Source organism: Anoplopoma fimbria, chromosome 8, assembly GCF_027596085.1.
Source record: "Anoplopoma fimbria isolate UVic2021 breed Golden Eagle Sablefish chromosome 8, Afim_UVic_2022, whole genome shotgun sequence".
In the NCBI taxonomy this organism is placed as follows: domain Eukaryota; kingdom Metazoa; phylum Chordata; class Actinopteri; order Perciformes; family Anoplopomatidae; genus Anoplopoma; species Anoplopoma fimbria.
The window spans coordinates 23,137,121-23,152,887 of NC_072456.1; the positions used below are offsets into that span (position 1 = coordinate 23,137,121).

General features: G+C 39.8%; 1 protein-coding gene across 1 annotated transcript; it reads right to left on the reverse strand.

The window, feature by feature from the left end:
- Positions 1-9,178: 9,178 nt before the first annotated feature.
- Positions 9,179-13,790, reverse strand: fstl3 (follistatin-like 3 (secreted glycoprotein)). Its single transcript, XM_054602554.1, has 5 exons — positions 13,530-13,790; positions 12,967-13,152; positions 11,012-11,227; positions 10,687-10,914; positions 9,179-10,564 (listed from the first exon to the last, which is right to left on the reverse strand). The coding sequence occupies exons 1-5, from the start codon at positions 13,597-13,599 to the stop codon at positions 10,512-10,514; spliced, it is 753 nt and encodes a 250-aa protein (XP_054458529.1). The 5' UTR covers positions 13,600-13,790; the 3' UTR covers positions 9,179-10,511.
- Between the last annotated feature and the right edge of the window lie 1,977 nt (positions 13,791-15,767).

Sequence of the window (15,767 nt, forward strand, 5' to 3'; positions counted from 1 at the left end):
TACAATTATTTATTTATTTTTAAAAATTGGTGTAAACATAAAAATACTATCCAAATTATTTAAAAAATAACATTATTGGATTGATTATACTTATTTATTATATAATTACAGAATAAGATTAATGTGAAATATCAAAGCAAATTTCAAATCATTTATTTATTTTTAAAAATTGGTGTAAACATAAAAATACAATCCAAATGTACCACATGAATAAAGAACATTTTCAAAAATATCATTATTGGATTGATTATACTTATTTATTATATAATTCAAGAATAAGATTAATGTGAAATATCAAAACGAATTACAAATTATTTATTCATTTAAAAAAATTGGTGTAAACATAAAAATACTATCCAAATGTACCACATGAATAAAGAACATTTAAAAAATAACATTATTGGGTCGATTATACTTATTTATTATATAATTACAGAATAAGATTAATGTGAATATCAAGACCAATTACAATTATTTATTTATTTTTAAAAATTGGTGTAAACATAAAAATACTATCCAAATGTACCACATGAATAAAGAACATTAAAAAAATAACATTATTGGATTGATTATACTTATTTATTATATAATTACAGAATAAGATTAATGTGAAATATCAAAACGAATTACAATTCTTTATTTATTTTTTAAAAATTGGTGTAAACATAAAAATACTATCCAAATTATTTAAAAAATAACATTATTGGGTCGATTATACTTATTTATTATATAATTACAGAATAAGATTAATGTGAAATATCAAAGCAAATTTCAAATCATTTATTTATTTTTAAAAATTGGTGTAAACATAAAAATACTATCCAAATGTACCACATGAATAAAGAACATTTAAAAAATAGCATTATTGGATTGATTATACTTATTTATTATATAATTACAGAATAAGATTAATGTGAAATATCAAAACGAATTACAAATTATTTATTTATTTTTAAAAATTGGTGTAAACATAAAAATACTATCCAAATTATTTAAAAAATAACATTATTGGGTTGATTATACTTATTTATTATATAATTACAGAATAAGATTAATGTGAAATATCAAAGCAAATTTCAAATCATTTATTTATTTTTAAAAATTGGTGTAAACATAAAAATACTATCCAAATGTACCACATGAATAAAGAACATTTAAAAAATAACATTATTGGATTGATTATACTTATTCATTATATAATTACAGAATAAGATTAATGTGAAATATCAAAACGAATTACAATTCTTTATTTATTTTTAAAAATTGGTGTAAACATAAAAATACTATCCAAATTATTTAAAAAATAACATTATTGGATTGATTATACTTATTCATTATATAATTACAGAATCAGATTCATGTGAAATATCAAAACCAATTACAAATTATTTATTCATTTAAAAAAAATTGGTGTAAACATAAGCAAATAAAGAACAGATTATTTACTGTGAAAATATGAATTCATATGCATTTGACAAAGACTACCAATCATGTGTGTTACAGAACATCGCCACAAGGTGGTGCTTTTGTGTATCACTTGTTGTTGAAGAGTATCACAGTATTTCACAATGTAGTCAGTGACTGCGGATACAATGCACTCTCCATGAGAGCTTAAGAAAGGTTTTTGTAAGTAGCGGAAAACCGGGTTAAGGTGACCTGCATTTGCCACTAATTTGCTTACTAATGCCAAAGCCCCCCTGACGAATCTGTATTATGTATCAGCACACTGAGCTTGTGTTTTATCCCTGCAGATTCAGGACCCCCAGCTCTCATTGTTCACATATTAACCAGAGATGTGTTTTTGCAATCTGGCACTGCATTTGGATTTATTTTGACACATTTCACTTTTCCATTGGAGGAATCCAATGGAAAAGTGAAATGTGGAGGAATCCAATGGAAAAGTGAAATGTGTCAAAATAAATCCAAATGCAACCACCTCTCGAGCCCAACAGACATACTTTTAATGTCTAAATGTAGCATCTGTTTTAGAGCCATCCATCTTGGCTAAGCTGAATTTGTGAGTTGTCCTTGATTATTTGACAGTTGTTGTTGGAACCATTCTATCAAGTGTCAAATCTTGGACATAAAACAGTAAATAAATAGGCACTCACATGGGAAAGACATTCTCTCCTTTTGTGTGAACACAGCCAAGTTCTTACTGGCGGCTATCTGGCGGCCCTGAGATAGCAGTGAAGGACTCACTGAGTTTCATAAGAGCTGGAGGGAAATGTGATTGATTTTATTTGGTTTTCAGGTCTGTTTTTTTTTCAAGGTTGTAAATTCAAATGTCCTCAGCATTTATTTTCTTCACAGGTATCCTTAATGTGATTACCGTAACTGCAGATTGACGGCTATAAACATGTCACTTGAGTCTGCAGTATCTCTGGCTCCTTGGCAACACATGTTGAGAGTAAGTAGGAGTTCCCATCCAACCTCCCATCAGCCAATCACATCTCTCAAACCGTCTGGCCTGATTTTTATTTACAAATGTCCAATTTTATACTCTTGAGGCGAGCAGGCCAGAACGCAAGCTGCTCCTAATGGTGTTCATTATGCAGAAAAATCTTGTTTGCCACATCTCTATTTCTATTGAAATAAGCGTGAAACAACTGCAAACTTTCAGTGACCCAATAGTGTAATTTCCCAGCTTGGCATGCATGATGTAGATATCATTAGTTATAATAAGACTGGATGTTTCCTCAGAGCAAAGCTCACAGTGTAACCTAGTTAGGTCCTAATGTCCTCTCTAGGCCGGCATTGTGTCTGATCTGGCCACGTGGGAGTGGGAAAGACACGACTGTCCCATGGGCTGAGATTAGAGAGTGTCTGATAGCACTGAGGTTTGCTATGTCTGCCTGGCTGAGGTAAGCTATTGTCTCTCTGCGCCCAGTGCGTCACTGCCATCCCAGTCGAATGCTCATTGTAGCAATGCAATCTGGGGAGTGAGTGACTTTGGGTCAGAGACAGGTCGTGTGAGCAGCAGAAAACCACTCTACCAGACAGAGCGACCTTCCACATCACGTAGTTTAAGGTCCCTAATAATTTGGATTTGGAATAAAATACTTATTTAGTAGACTTATTTAGTTTGGCTATATTTACTTTTTAAATTAAGTATGATTCAGATGTTTTCTCTCTGTGATTTGGATTGAAACATATGCTGCAAAACACTGCAAGGGGTGGAAGTCCCTAATTTTATTTCTTCCTGCCGCTGTAATTAAAGTAGCTTTTAGACTGCACATGCATGTATGTGCACACGTACAGTGTGTTGTTTTCTCTGCCTACTTTTTACTTTACTACTTTTTCATTTCTATTAAACTCTAGGAGGCAATTAAAGTGTTGCAGCCAAGGCAGCAGACAGATATGCTGCAAGGGACACTGCTGCTTTTGTCACTCCACAGAGTTTTTCCAGACACTCCAGCAGGGATTGCCCCACAAAGTCCCTCTGGGCCCCCGAATCACACTCTGGCACACACACACACACACACAAACACACACACGCACGGACACACACACCCACACACTCAGCAATAACAGCAGCCTGCTGGAACTTCCTGGGCCTCTTTGTCATGCGTCACTTGTTTTCAGTCCCACCCATCGAAGACTCTCTCTCCCTCCAGACACACTGTGCATCACACACAAACACACATACACACACACACACACACACACACACACACACACACACACACACACACACACACACACACACACACACACACACACACACACACACACACACACACACACTGTAAGATCTCTGGTCAAAAAGCTAAAAGGCTGTAAAGGTCGACATTAGTGATGAACAAAGCTGCCTTTGAAATAAACCTAACATGTCCTCAACATGTATAGACACATGTTTGAGTCCCAGCAGGGATCCCACAGTGTTTTTCTGCTCTGCTTGTGTTCCACAGAAAAGAAAGTCCCGTGGTACTACGTCGGTACTTAAGTGTTTGGCATTACATCACTTGGCAGCTAACAAAACAGAGATGCTGCTCGAGGAAACACATGTGTACAATTACCAACTTTGGTCCAACTGTTTTTTGTTGTTGTGAAGTGTTTGTGGTCACTCACTGCAGATGCTTCAGCAGAGTTTGACTTTATCTGCTTCTACTGTAAGTAAGTCGCTTTGGATAAAAGCGTCTGCTAAATGACTGTAATGTAATGTAATGTATTGACCCACTGTTCCATAAGGTTACATCTGTCCCCATCTATGCACAGTGCAGTCAGTTTAAAATACTGTTCTTTTAACAGTTTAAATACTTTATCGATATCTGTTTATGTTTCCTTGCCACAAGCTGATTTGCAGTGCTAAACACGTTTTAACCAAACAAGAACCGTGGTTACGACCAAATACCTTAAAAACTACAGCAACGTTATTCCCGTCAGCTGTACTTTGTGATTGTTTTTGTTAATTAGCAAATGCTAGCATGCTTACACAATAAACAAAGATGTGGTCAACATTATACTTGTTAAACATTAGCATGTAAGCATTGTCTTTGTTATTCTGTTAGCTCACAGATATGATAGCATGTTTGTGGATTTATATAGTTTTGTTAAGTGATAAACACTCACTATCTATAGACCTTTTTATTGTCATTCTGTTGCTAGGGCAACACCTTTGGTCCAAGTTTACTTCCTCTCAGCTACTGCATTAAGAAACATTGCAACAGGAAATACAAAGGGGCCCATTTAGAACGTTTATGTTGCCAAGTTTGAAAGGGTCTCTACAAACATCATTTTGAAAAAGTCAGAATGCCGCAAGACTTGTGTAAGGTATTGTGTGTACAGTATCACTAACCAGCACTCAGAAAACAGTATTATGCAATAAGGCATACAGTCAAAGAAAACACAAAGACATTGAACACAAAACACAAAAGATAGCATGTTGGAGAGACAGAGTGTTATCTGTTCTACCCAGCCGATCCCACAGAGCAACACCAAACCGCAAACCTCCACAGGAGACAAGGAATAATCCTAATTAAAAAAAACAAAGCCTATAACATTTCTTCATGAAATTCCACAGCAGGTAGTGAAATGATAGTGAAATGATGACAAAAAAAGAGACAATTACAAGGTGTGTGCATGAGAAAAAGACAACAAAATATTATCTACAGGAATGTCTGGAGTGTTGCCTTTGGCATGTTTGCTGTGTATGTTTCAATGTGTGTCTATTTGTGTGGGTGAGGATATGGCGTGTGTGTGTGTGTGTGTGTGTGTGTGTGTGTGTGTGTGTGTGTGTGTGTGTGTGTGTGTGTGTGTGTGTGTGTGTGTGTGTGTGTGTGTGTGTGTGTGTGTGTGTGTGTGTGAGTGTGTGAGGGTTTCCAGAGTGTTTTGTTAGAATGTTTTGCGTGCATCAGTGGTGGAATGTAGGTACATTTACTCAAGTACTTTACTTAAGTACAAATTCAAGGTACTTGGACTTAACTTGAGTATCTACCTTTTTTGCAACTTTATGCTCTCTTATTATGCTCCGATTCTGATCAAGTTGGGCTGGTTGCTGCTGAGCTGAAGGAGTTTTTACTGAACCTGCATTGTTTCGTTTGATTTTGTGCAAAAATCTGAGCCGGTAGCACCAATGACATCATTAAGAATAACTAGAAGTAGCCAATCTTCTCAATGACAGTCTGGCAGTGGCAAAGTATTTTCACCGTGTGGTATTAGACCTGAATACTTCTTCCACTGGCGTGCACACAGTACAGAGCGTGTGCATGTTTACATATTTGTGCGTGTCGTAGCTTCCACGCGGTCAACACCAAACAACACTGGAGGTAATAACACAATGCATGGGGGCAGTTACTCCTCTAATCTAAAACTGACCATCAGTGTGTTTACAAGATGTGCAGCTCTGAAGTCTGGGGGAATAGATACCAGATGGGCCTCCTGAGTTAATTTGTGGTCCATTGTCCTACTTCAACAAGCAGAGGATCTCCTAACAGATAACCGAATTAGCTGTGTCCTATAGTGGGTTTTCAATTAGACGTTTAACTAAAAGAAGCTGGTGATAATGAGCAAGCAAGGTCGGATAAAATCCAAAACAAGTCAACTTTCCCACTCTCACCTTTGCTGAGCTTGCATGGCATACACACAAAGGCAAATTAAATGTTTCACCAACTTTCCATTATAAACAGCAAGCAGGTATCTGGGCCAAGGCTTTTATATTAAAAAAAAAAGGTATTTCTGTCTGAAAAGCTGATGTGAAATTCTGGCTCGGGTAATTTTCCAAGCCTTAAATTGCACAATTCGACTCAATTTGAGTTTGGGAAGTATGTGTTGCGCAATTATCACACTTAATTGACTTTTTTTTTTCAAATATGTGGCTTGATATTTCAACATGAACTCAAACCAGAGTTAATTCAATGACCTTGTCAGTGCCAAGACAGGCAAACGTGTACCCAAACAATTTAAAACCCCGGAGGAATCTAACACAGTACCTAAATGTTTAATAAAAACCCTAATAAACTGAATTAATCACACTAATCAGACTTTACTTTTATATTTACATTTATATATATATATATATATATATATATGTTTTAAGCCTTACACTACCCTTTACATTTTAAGTAAAGGTTTTTTTTTCCTTCTGTCAGGACACACGGGTCGGACCACCCACAGAGCCAGATGGGAAGCCGTCCCAGAGGTCACGACAAGGAAGTGAGACAATTCCCCAAGAATAATTGGGGACAATTAGCATTTGCACTACTTCCTAACTCTGCTGATTTGTTATTGGGGATCTGATCCTGACCAGATCACTGACACACGCTGCTTATTTCCACTAAACCTGTGTGGAGTTTCAGTAATTGCTTAAAAGTTGAAAGTACACGTGGTTGCAAAATTTCTCAGAACAAGTGAACCAATAGTTTTGAGTTTAAAGTGAAAGAGTGTCCTTTGCTTGGCTTTCATTTCCATCTAGGGGGGAATTAAAGTATGAACTGATGATTGACGTGTCATTTGAGCCAGCTAAAAATGTTTTTTAGCTGGCTCAAATGAAAATGTTTAAAGATTTCCTAAATTATCTGAAATGTCGTTCAACGATAACAGTTTGGCTGATTAAAAAGTCTGATAAGCCTCAATAAATGATACATGACGTAACTTTTTATGAAATCAAAGTATTTCCGAGAAATCCATAGAACGTCATCTGTTGCAGTATAAACTATCAGACGGGAGTGTGGGCTGTTGTGTCAGTGTAATGATCAAGTGTCAGGAGTTTAATTCCATGCACATGTGGGAAATTGAAAGACTTGCCGAAATCATGTTTGAGGCAGATATATTCTGATGGAGTGATGGATCTGATATCTATTAGTTTCAGCTGTGGTTCTGAGCTGTTTACAATCCAGTGGCGCGATCCAGAGAGTGGGTGGTCTCTGAAAAATTTCAGATCTAAATGTTGGCTGTTAACTTACTGGAAGTAGTACGGCAAAACCTGGCGGAAATGATACCATGTGGACATCGTTGAGAGAGAGAAGCTTGACATATCAGAGGAGGATGATTATGCATCCCTGAAATGTCAGCGTGGGTGTCACATTGTGTGTTTGTAGGGGTATAAACAACTCAGCCAGAGGTTGCGTGACGTAATGTGTGTGACTGATCCGTTGCTCATAACAGGTGAGATGCACCCATAATCACAAACTGAAAGTACAGACGAGCACACACGCACAAGAAGCTGTGCTCCGGTGGAATCGAGACCGACCCCTTGTCGGCCGCACCACCACAAACCATAACATGTAGAGAAAAGAATGAAATATGGAGAGAAATGGGTAGAGGATTCCTGTGGTCTGTTAAGTGTAATTAGGATAGCTCTGAAATGGCTCTTAGGTTTATTCTGTGATTATGTCATTACCACTGCTGGTGTCACATCCGACACCAGTCAGAGGGCCAAGTGGTAATGGTACACAGGTGTGTGTTACACAGTCATAATGACAGCAGCAACTGGGATTTGCCTTGTAACCGACTGGATGGTTCATGTATGTATCAAAAGTGCTGTCTCAACTTTGTTTTTTCAATCGTGTATTTACCCGCATGAGACCACAGCCATTTCCAACAATGTGCGGCAAGTGCTTTATTTTAGTGGGTGTTCACTGCAAATTCCTGTGGGGTTGCCACTTTTTAAACTATGGCCAGAACCACGGGTTCGGTGAGTTGATTGTGTGGGTCACAGAAGAATTTATAGATGGCTCGCACTCATAAAGGTTTGGGAATAATGGGCCTATATGTTCAACATCAATCTTACAAAATGAGGTGTATATTAGGCAGTTCAAAGTTTAAATCCGGAACAGTTCTATGTATTAATCCAAAAGATGAGAAACGAAACTGGCACGAGAGGCCTCGGACAGAAGTCGTCCTCCCTCACTGACGTCATCTCTGAATGCCTGCTGACTCAATCTGATTCATGTTTGTGTGGGTCTTTGAATCATCCATCGTTGATGATTTAAACACACAATGCACAGAAAACACAAATACTTGCGTGCGTGGGCACAGAAACAGCCCCTCGGTGGCATTTGTTATTTGCCCTGTTCGAACTAACAAAACATCTAATTCCATTCCCAGTGTAATAAAAGGGTACTTGGACGGGAATATAAACATCTCACTAAAGTCGAACCAGATGCTGCTGCATGGCGGAGCGCAGGATTCAGGGGAAGTAGAGGGAAAGACAGAAAAACAAGGGAGGTGATTTTATACAGGGTAGTGAGTCAGTACCGGGGCCTCAGCACTACGAAACTACTCATTCTTTGCCCTCCATCCCCCTGATCCACCCTCCTAAGCAGGAGGATATCATTGAGGAGACAGGGGAGAAAAGCTGCCCGGCCTGGATTTGATTCTCAGCTGGCTCTCCCATGAGGCGACTCAGACACTGCACGCACAGTAGAGGAGGTCTAACCAATGTACGCATGAGCTGAGCGCCTGACCCACCACCCTAAACTTCATCGTGAGAGGAAAGCTGTCAAGTTCCCTTTAGGGTGCAAGTATGATCTCATTTGGCTGAAACTGGCTGTGATAAATACTGTGACACAGGTTGGAAAAGTCAAAATGTTGTACAATGTCCGACACAGTTGTAGAATACTCATTGTATCATTGTTATAACACAGTGCAGACGATGTACTGAGGTGAAGCAGGTTGCAAAGCCAGAAGTGGGTTTCCGTTTCCAAAGTTAAAAAAGAAAGAGGACACGTTGTGACAGTTATTAAACTTTATGTTGGTTTTGAAATGGCAGTACAAAAATACAAAAATATGTTGATGCATTTATCATTTCACAGTAGGTACACAGGTAGGTGCACATGAGACTGTTATTTACAGGAGAGTCATTGAGATGTTCCATAATAAGGGAATTACATAAGACATCTGCTTTGAGTCTAAAGATTTAATTGGATCATTTGGCCATTTGAAGTTGGCTATTTAAGTCAGACCGGCAGGTGAACAGATCAACTCGTCTCTTGCAGTGTAATCAGGAATGTTCAATTGGCCTTAATTGCGGTCCGTGCTCAGACAAATTAAATTTTCCTTTCAGTCAGACAATGGTGATTACATTTGTCTGTCCAGTAAGTTCTTAGAAAGATTCAAATCAGATTAAAGCAGCAAAACGGCAAAACAGCAACGGAATGAAACATGCACGAACCGTCAAAAACGCATTTACAAAACGGAGTCAAGCTCTCTAGAGAGGAGGTCGTGTGAGACTCCTAACACAACCAGACTGTTAATTGTAGTCATCAGCAAGTGGCAGAGATTTTGGGTTCAGCATCCAGAGTAAACATGTAAGGGGGGAGGGAGGGAGGAAAGGAGGGAGACTATACAGGTTTGTTTAGGCTGAGCCCGTCCTCACCGCCACACAAAAGCTTAAGTACAGACAGAACAACTGTAGCTGTCCTGTTCTTGTTGGTGGTGAACTGAAACCACGTTGGCAGAATATAAAGTGGTATCAACTTTCCAAACACACAAGAGAGGCTTGTGGGGGGAAACTGTTTGTTTGTGGGCAATGTTAAAAATGTAAAACAGCTGTAAAATGCCAATACCGGTCAGCGCTATTGTACATACACAATAAACATAAAAAACACAATAAATACATTTTATGCATCAGCTTTCCCAAGGATATATGGATTTGTTACTAGGATGAAAACATAAATAGAGTTTGATACCTTCTCCAATAAATAGCAGTGGTATTCTATTTACAATATGCACACATCTCCCAAAGAGCCAATGAGATACTTCTGTCTCAAGACACACACATGTTCATCTGCCTCAATTTCCCAAACTAACACAAGATTAACGCAAATTGCTCGCAGGGGTTTTAGTAGCTCTTTTTTAAAGCAATTACACTATTTTATGTCTTCCAACAAAGATCTCTTCTAAATGTATCGCCATTCTGTGTACAAAGGGGAGGGGGAGTGATTGTCCAAATAAAAAAAAAAACACAATAAAAAGAGGTCATGATGGGAAGCTAGTGGTGTGACACTTGGAAATGTTTGTTGATCCGGCTCGTCTCTCGGAAACAAGGAACTGCGTCAGGAGTTCTCCACCTAGACTGCATTTTCCTCGCTGCCCTCGAAATCTTGTGGTTTCCGAGGGGGACCTGCAGACAAAAAGAGAGAGTCAAGATGTGCTAGCATGGAAAGCGGTAGAATCCTCATTGTTACAGTCAAGTATTAGGAAAAAGAGAAGGTGACAAGGCGTGTTTTTTTTTTGTGGCCTTACTGTTGCAGTGGCCGAAGAAGCGGACCCCTATGGAGTGGCCGAGGAAGCAGGTGGCCCGGCGGAGGTGGCAGGCGCTGGGGTAGGTGATGTTGTCGTTGCCGCAGATTGCCTGCTCAGACGGCATGGGGATCGGGCACGGAGTTGTGCGGCACATGACACAGTGGGCGCTGTTGGTCTGGTCGGTCACGCAGGTGTGCGTACCAGGACACACCACGTTGGAGCAGGACTCTGTGGGACGCACAATGGAAAAAGAAGAATAAAAAGTGTGATTTTTTTTATTTTAATTTTGTGCAGAACGGCATCAACTAGATAAACTTGTTCTTACTCTTGCAGTCTCCTTGGTACATGACCTCCAGGTCCGGGTGGCCCATGCAGCGGGCCATCAGCACAGAACACTCATCCTTGTATGACCTCCCGTCGCTGCCGCACACAGCGTGCTTCCGGGTAATGTGAGAGCAGTCTGGAGAGCACACACACTGGGGCCTTCCTGTCTTCATTTTGCAAACCTTCCCAGGGCTGCATATCACTCCGTCGCAAGTCTCTACAAAAGCACAGCGAGCAGGTTTTTTTCATATGTGCTCCAGCAACTGCACCGTGTCAGTGTAATGTTACTGTATTAACAAGTCTGCAGACATCAGGTGATCTGCAGGCATTCTCATACAAAAACAAGCCAGAGATCTGGGGGTTTTTCCCAGACCATAACACAATTTTCACCCCGCACAATATTTACAATAACCACATCTCTTTATTGACCGTTACACACTGGGGGTGGCTCGCCCGGTGGAATGCAGGGCTGGCGTGTTTTCATAACAGATCTATGTGTACGGCTGCACACAGACTGGGCTAAGCTCCTGCAGAGGGACGGAGGGGCTCTGAGGTAGACGGAGTTCAAATAGCTGTCAAGAGACGTTTACGGGCTGAGAAATGAGGAAGCCGCGGGCTCCACCGACACCCCATAATGTCAGAGCACAGGGGGGACTGTAATCCTACACAGTGCAGAGTCAACATTAGACAATGCACACAGGTTTCTTCCCAGGACCTTTAGAGGTGATGTCTGATGGGCTCGGGGTCCTGAGGAGGAACTTATTTCCTGTCTCTACCACCACTTCAATATCCTGTTTGATCACAGAGTTGTGTTTTTTTTTTTTATATCTCTTACTCTCCTGGTCTAACTTTTGGTTGATTTCCATCTTTCATTCTGTCTCTTACTGCACATTCTCTCTCTTATCTCCTCTGCGTCTCCAAATAACGTTTTGTTGTCTGTGAACAAACTGTTGACAAGCCACTGTTAAACTTTCACTGATGTGACATTCATGTCCCACGTTTTTTCCTCCCACAGAATTCCAAATGATCAAGATAGTGTAGAACATTATGAGTCCCAGACGTCTGGGCACGTGGCAAGCATTTGTTCCAGCCTGCTGGAATGCATTTTCTTATTTTGCTCATGGAAGCAAACAGGGCTCCTTTTCTTTTAAACTAGCTTTAGAAAAAGGAAGGAGGGATGTAGGAGGAGGTTGTGATTCACCCAACTTCATTAATTTTCCATGTGAAAGTTGTTTACCTTTATGTAAAGTTTTTTCTTAACAAAGCTGCAGGCTACCTTTAATAAACACAACCCACATCTCTGTGTCTCTAAGCCGTGTGATGAGGCCACAAAAATAAAATTGGGATCTGTGGTCCGGCGTGCTCTTCTGCCAGAGGCTAGATTGTTACTGGACCTTATCAGCATGGAGATATCCACATTTTTGGACTATGATTACTTTATTGCGAGTGCTGCTTATGTGAACAGAATGTATTTGCAAGTGAACCTGAATGAACCTTTGCAGAGATTCCAGGAGGGGAGGCTTTTCGGGACAGCCGGGTGGAGTTAAGTGGAACGATCCACGTCTGCATTTTGTTAGGACGCTTCACCGGGAGCTCATTGTGTAAATATGTTGATTTAAAATTGCTGTGGAGTTATTTAGTGTGACAGAGGAGCCAACTTCTGTTTTAAGTCTGCAAATGATATCAAAGCAGAACTCCCAGTACTTACCATAAAACTATACCACTGACAGAAGCATAGAGTCCTAATGTTTACTCACAATGTTACTGTAAAGAATTTAAATGTGGGTTTAGAGCAGTTAATTATAACATTTACCTTTCGGGTTACATGCGATGACTAATACGTTGCCCCGCAGCAGTGACTAACCAAAGCAATACGGGTTAGTAATTGATTCCTTCTACTTGGCAGACTCAACAAATATGTTTTTTTTTTTTTTTTTAAAAGGTCCGTTTGTTTACCTTTGCATGGTTTACAGGACACGATTCCCAGGAAGCCCAGCAGGCTGACCTCATTCATGGGCATGCTGGTGTTGGACCAGGCTGTGTCCAGGCGGCCGCCGGCACAGCACTCCTCCCGGGTCACCCCTCTCATCAGCACCATGTCACACCTTTGGTCCTGACTCTGCTGCAGCCAGCACATCCCAGCTGGAGATAGAACAACATGAGTTACTCTTAACACATGTAAACTTCTGTGTAAACACATTACAAGTGTATGACATCATTCAGAGTTACTTTCAAATGGACATCTTCTAGTCAAAGTCCATTAAATTAATAATAATGGTTAATATATAGCAGCTGTCTGCCAGGATGTCTTAACCAGTATTGATTGTGTATTTATTACTTAATAAGTATATATACAAAGAATAGATAACATCTCTACTGCAGTATTTTTTTCAAAGGGCAGATAAAAGTACATAAATATGAGTTCTGGTAAAAGTACCTCATCATAATGATAACTCTAAGAGGATTCATTATTTTAAAAGTACTTTGGTTCAATACAAAAATCGAAAAAGTCCACTCACCGCTGGCAGGATTCTTCCCAATCTGATACAAAGTGAGCATTACCCCAAAAACAGGAATGAAAAAGATCATTGTGAACTCTAGTTGGTACAAAAGCTTCTATTTTTTTCTCTGAAAGCTTTTCTTTGCAAATATCAGCAAAGAGCAGTGATGTTCCTCCGGCAAACCGAGTGGGTCACTCTGACAACTGTGGAAGTAGCTCTCCCTCTTATGTGAATGAATGTGTTGTGGATAAGTGATGTCGTTCCCCCTCTGTATAAATATTTAGCCCAGATGGAATTATGCTGCTGGGATGGGCGATCCTCTCAGCCAGTAATAAGCCAGGGCAGGACACAGTTTGACTCTGACTCAATTTCCAGAGTCGGGAAATGATCCATGCCCTCCAGCGCCAGACGCTGGGCACTTACATGACCTCACTAAACATTTTCACACCATTTTAAACTCATTAAGGGCTAATTAGGTCCTAGAAAAGTGAGTGCTAGTGGATTTTAGATTAGCTTTTTAATTATTCAACTTTTTTTTTTCATACATGATTGAATAGACTGATTGAATTAGCTGCTCAGGTATTTGGGAAAATACTTTATTGCATAACAACCTCTGCTTCTGACCCTAAAGTAAGCAGTTTTTTTAATTGGCCCAGAGGATGTTTTGCTCATTTTTCTCTTTAATTTGACACAACTCAGAGGAATTAATTATCATATGATGTTTAAGCTGATAGTTTTCTGTCCATAAAGCTGCTATGTGTCACTTTTGGAGGGAAAAGTAGCCGTTATAAATTATTTCTCATCTCAATATATGACTTTTGTAGCCATGTGAGCCAGCATTGACCCTAAATTGTGCTTCTTTGTTGTAAAAATACTGACGAAAGGAGGTGCCACCGCATCAAAGTGGTTACTAACTTTTGGCCTTATTGTGCTAAATTGAATTAATATCAAGAAGCAAAAAATATTCGTGGCAACAGCCCTTGGATAAGTAAAGTCGTCTGCCTCTCCAACGTCGCCATGCCTCATTTAGTTGACTGTCTGGGTTTGTCAATGCTGATATTTCACTCTACAGCTGCGGTTAGACGGATACTGAGAGATGAGGGGGTGAAGGTGCTCTGCCCTTGAGCAATGTATCAAGCTCAATAAACACGACAACATTGGGGCTTATCAAGAACATTCATGTCGCCTCATTTTTAGTCGATGATCAGACTCAGACAACCACAGCGAGCGAGACTGAAAACATATTGTGGAATATTGTGGATATATATACATAGAATCTGTGGACCAGACACCATCAAATCTTTAAAAAAACAACACTCAGGTAACTAAAGGTTAATCTGCATTAGCATCATGTTTGATAAGAACATCTGCTCCTCTCCTCTCTCCTCCTGCACTCGTTCACCTCCTGACACCGAGAGGTACTTGCACTAATGCCAAAGTAATGAAAGTCTGCCCATCTGTCTGTCACCAGTTTCTGTTTTTTTATGTTCCTGTTTGATCGTTGCAGGAGGAGAAATGAAGGTAGCATATGTTGTAGTATCGGAGTCGTTGTGAATGATGTTGCCTTCTTTCAGCCAAGATCCCCAGGGTACCGAAGGAATGCCGCCTGACCTAGGAGGGGAGGGAAGACGAAAAAGAGAGCGGCGAAGCGATGTCTGTGGGTGGCCTGCCTCTTCACCGGGTCTCTGCTGATCCACTCAGCCCCTCATATGGTTTGGATCATCACTGCAGAGCCATACAAACGAATACAGCATGCTGGGGACTTTGTGAGCCCCCTATAATGTATGATTTTTATTAGAACGCAGCTAGCTGTGTCCCGTCTTCGAGAAATATTGGTTTCTTTTATGTGGCCGGGCTCTGAGGGGTAGCATGGAATTGAAGAAGACTTGTGGTGAACTGTGTCTAATGTGAAATAGAGAGAGTGCTTCTCCACGGGGCAGGTGTGGAGCTCAGTTTGTCATACTGTACATTTAGTTTCCTGTTAAAAACAGAAAAGGCAGAAAAACGCCACTGCCATCTAGTGGAGGAAGTTTGCAGGCTGAAAAGCAAAGATGGGTTTGTCAGTTCTCATACACATTTAAAGTTCCAACTCATGACTAGAGTTTAGAAAGAAGACAAATATGAAACAGAAAAATGCAGACTGAAATATATATGTCTACAATCTAAAATGCAATACAACATGGAACTGCACACACTAATGCCAAAGTATTAATTCTGTCCGTCACTATAACTTTTATTTAATCATGTCTTTGACAT

Excerpts from the sequence above, each read along its gene's own strand:
- fstl3 (XM_054602554.1), bottom strand. The coding sequence starts at position 13,599 with ATGATCTTTTTCATTCCTGTTTTTGGGGTAATGCTCACTTTGTATCAG. Across the intron at positions 13,153-13,529 it reads TGGGAAGAATCCTGCCAGCG|CTGGGATGTGCTGGCTGCAG; the intron begins GTGAGTGGACTT and ends TTCTATCTCCAG. Across the intron at positions 11,228-12,966 it reads GTCCTGTAAACCATGCAAAG|AGACTTGCGACGGAGTGATA; the intron begins GTAAACAAACGG and ends GTGCTTTTGTAG.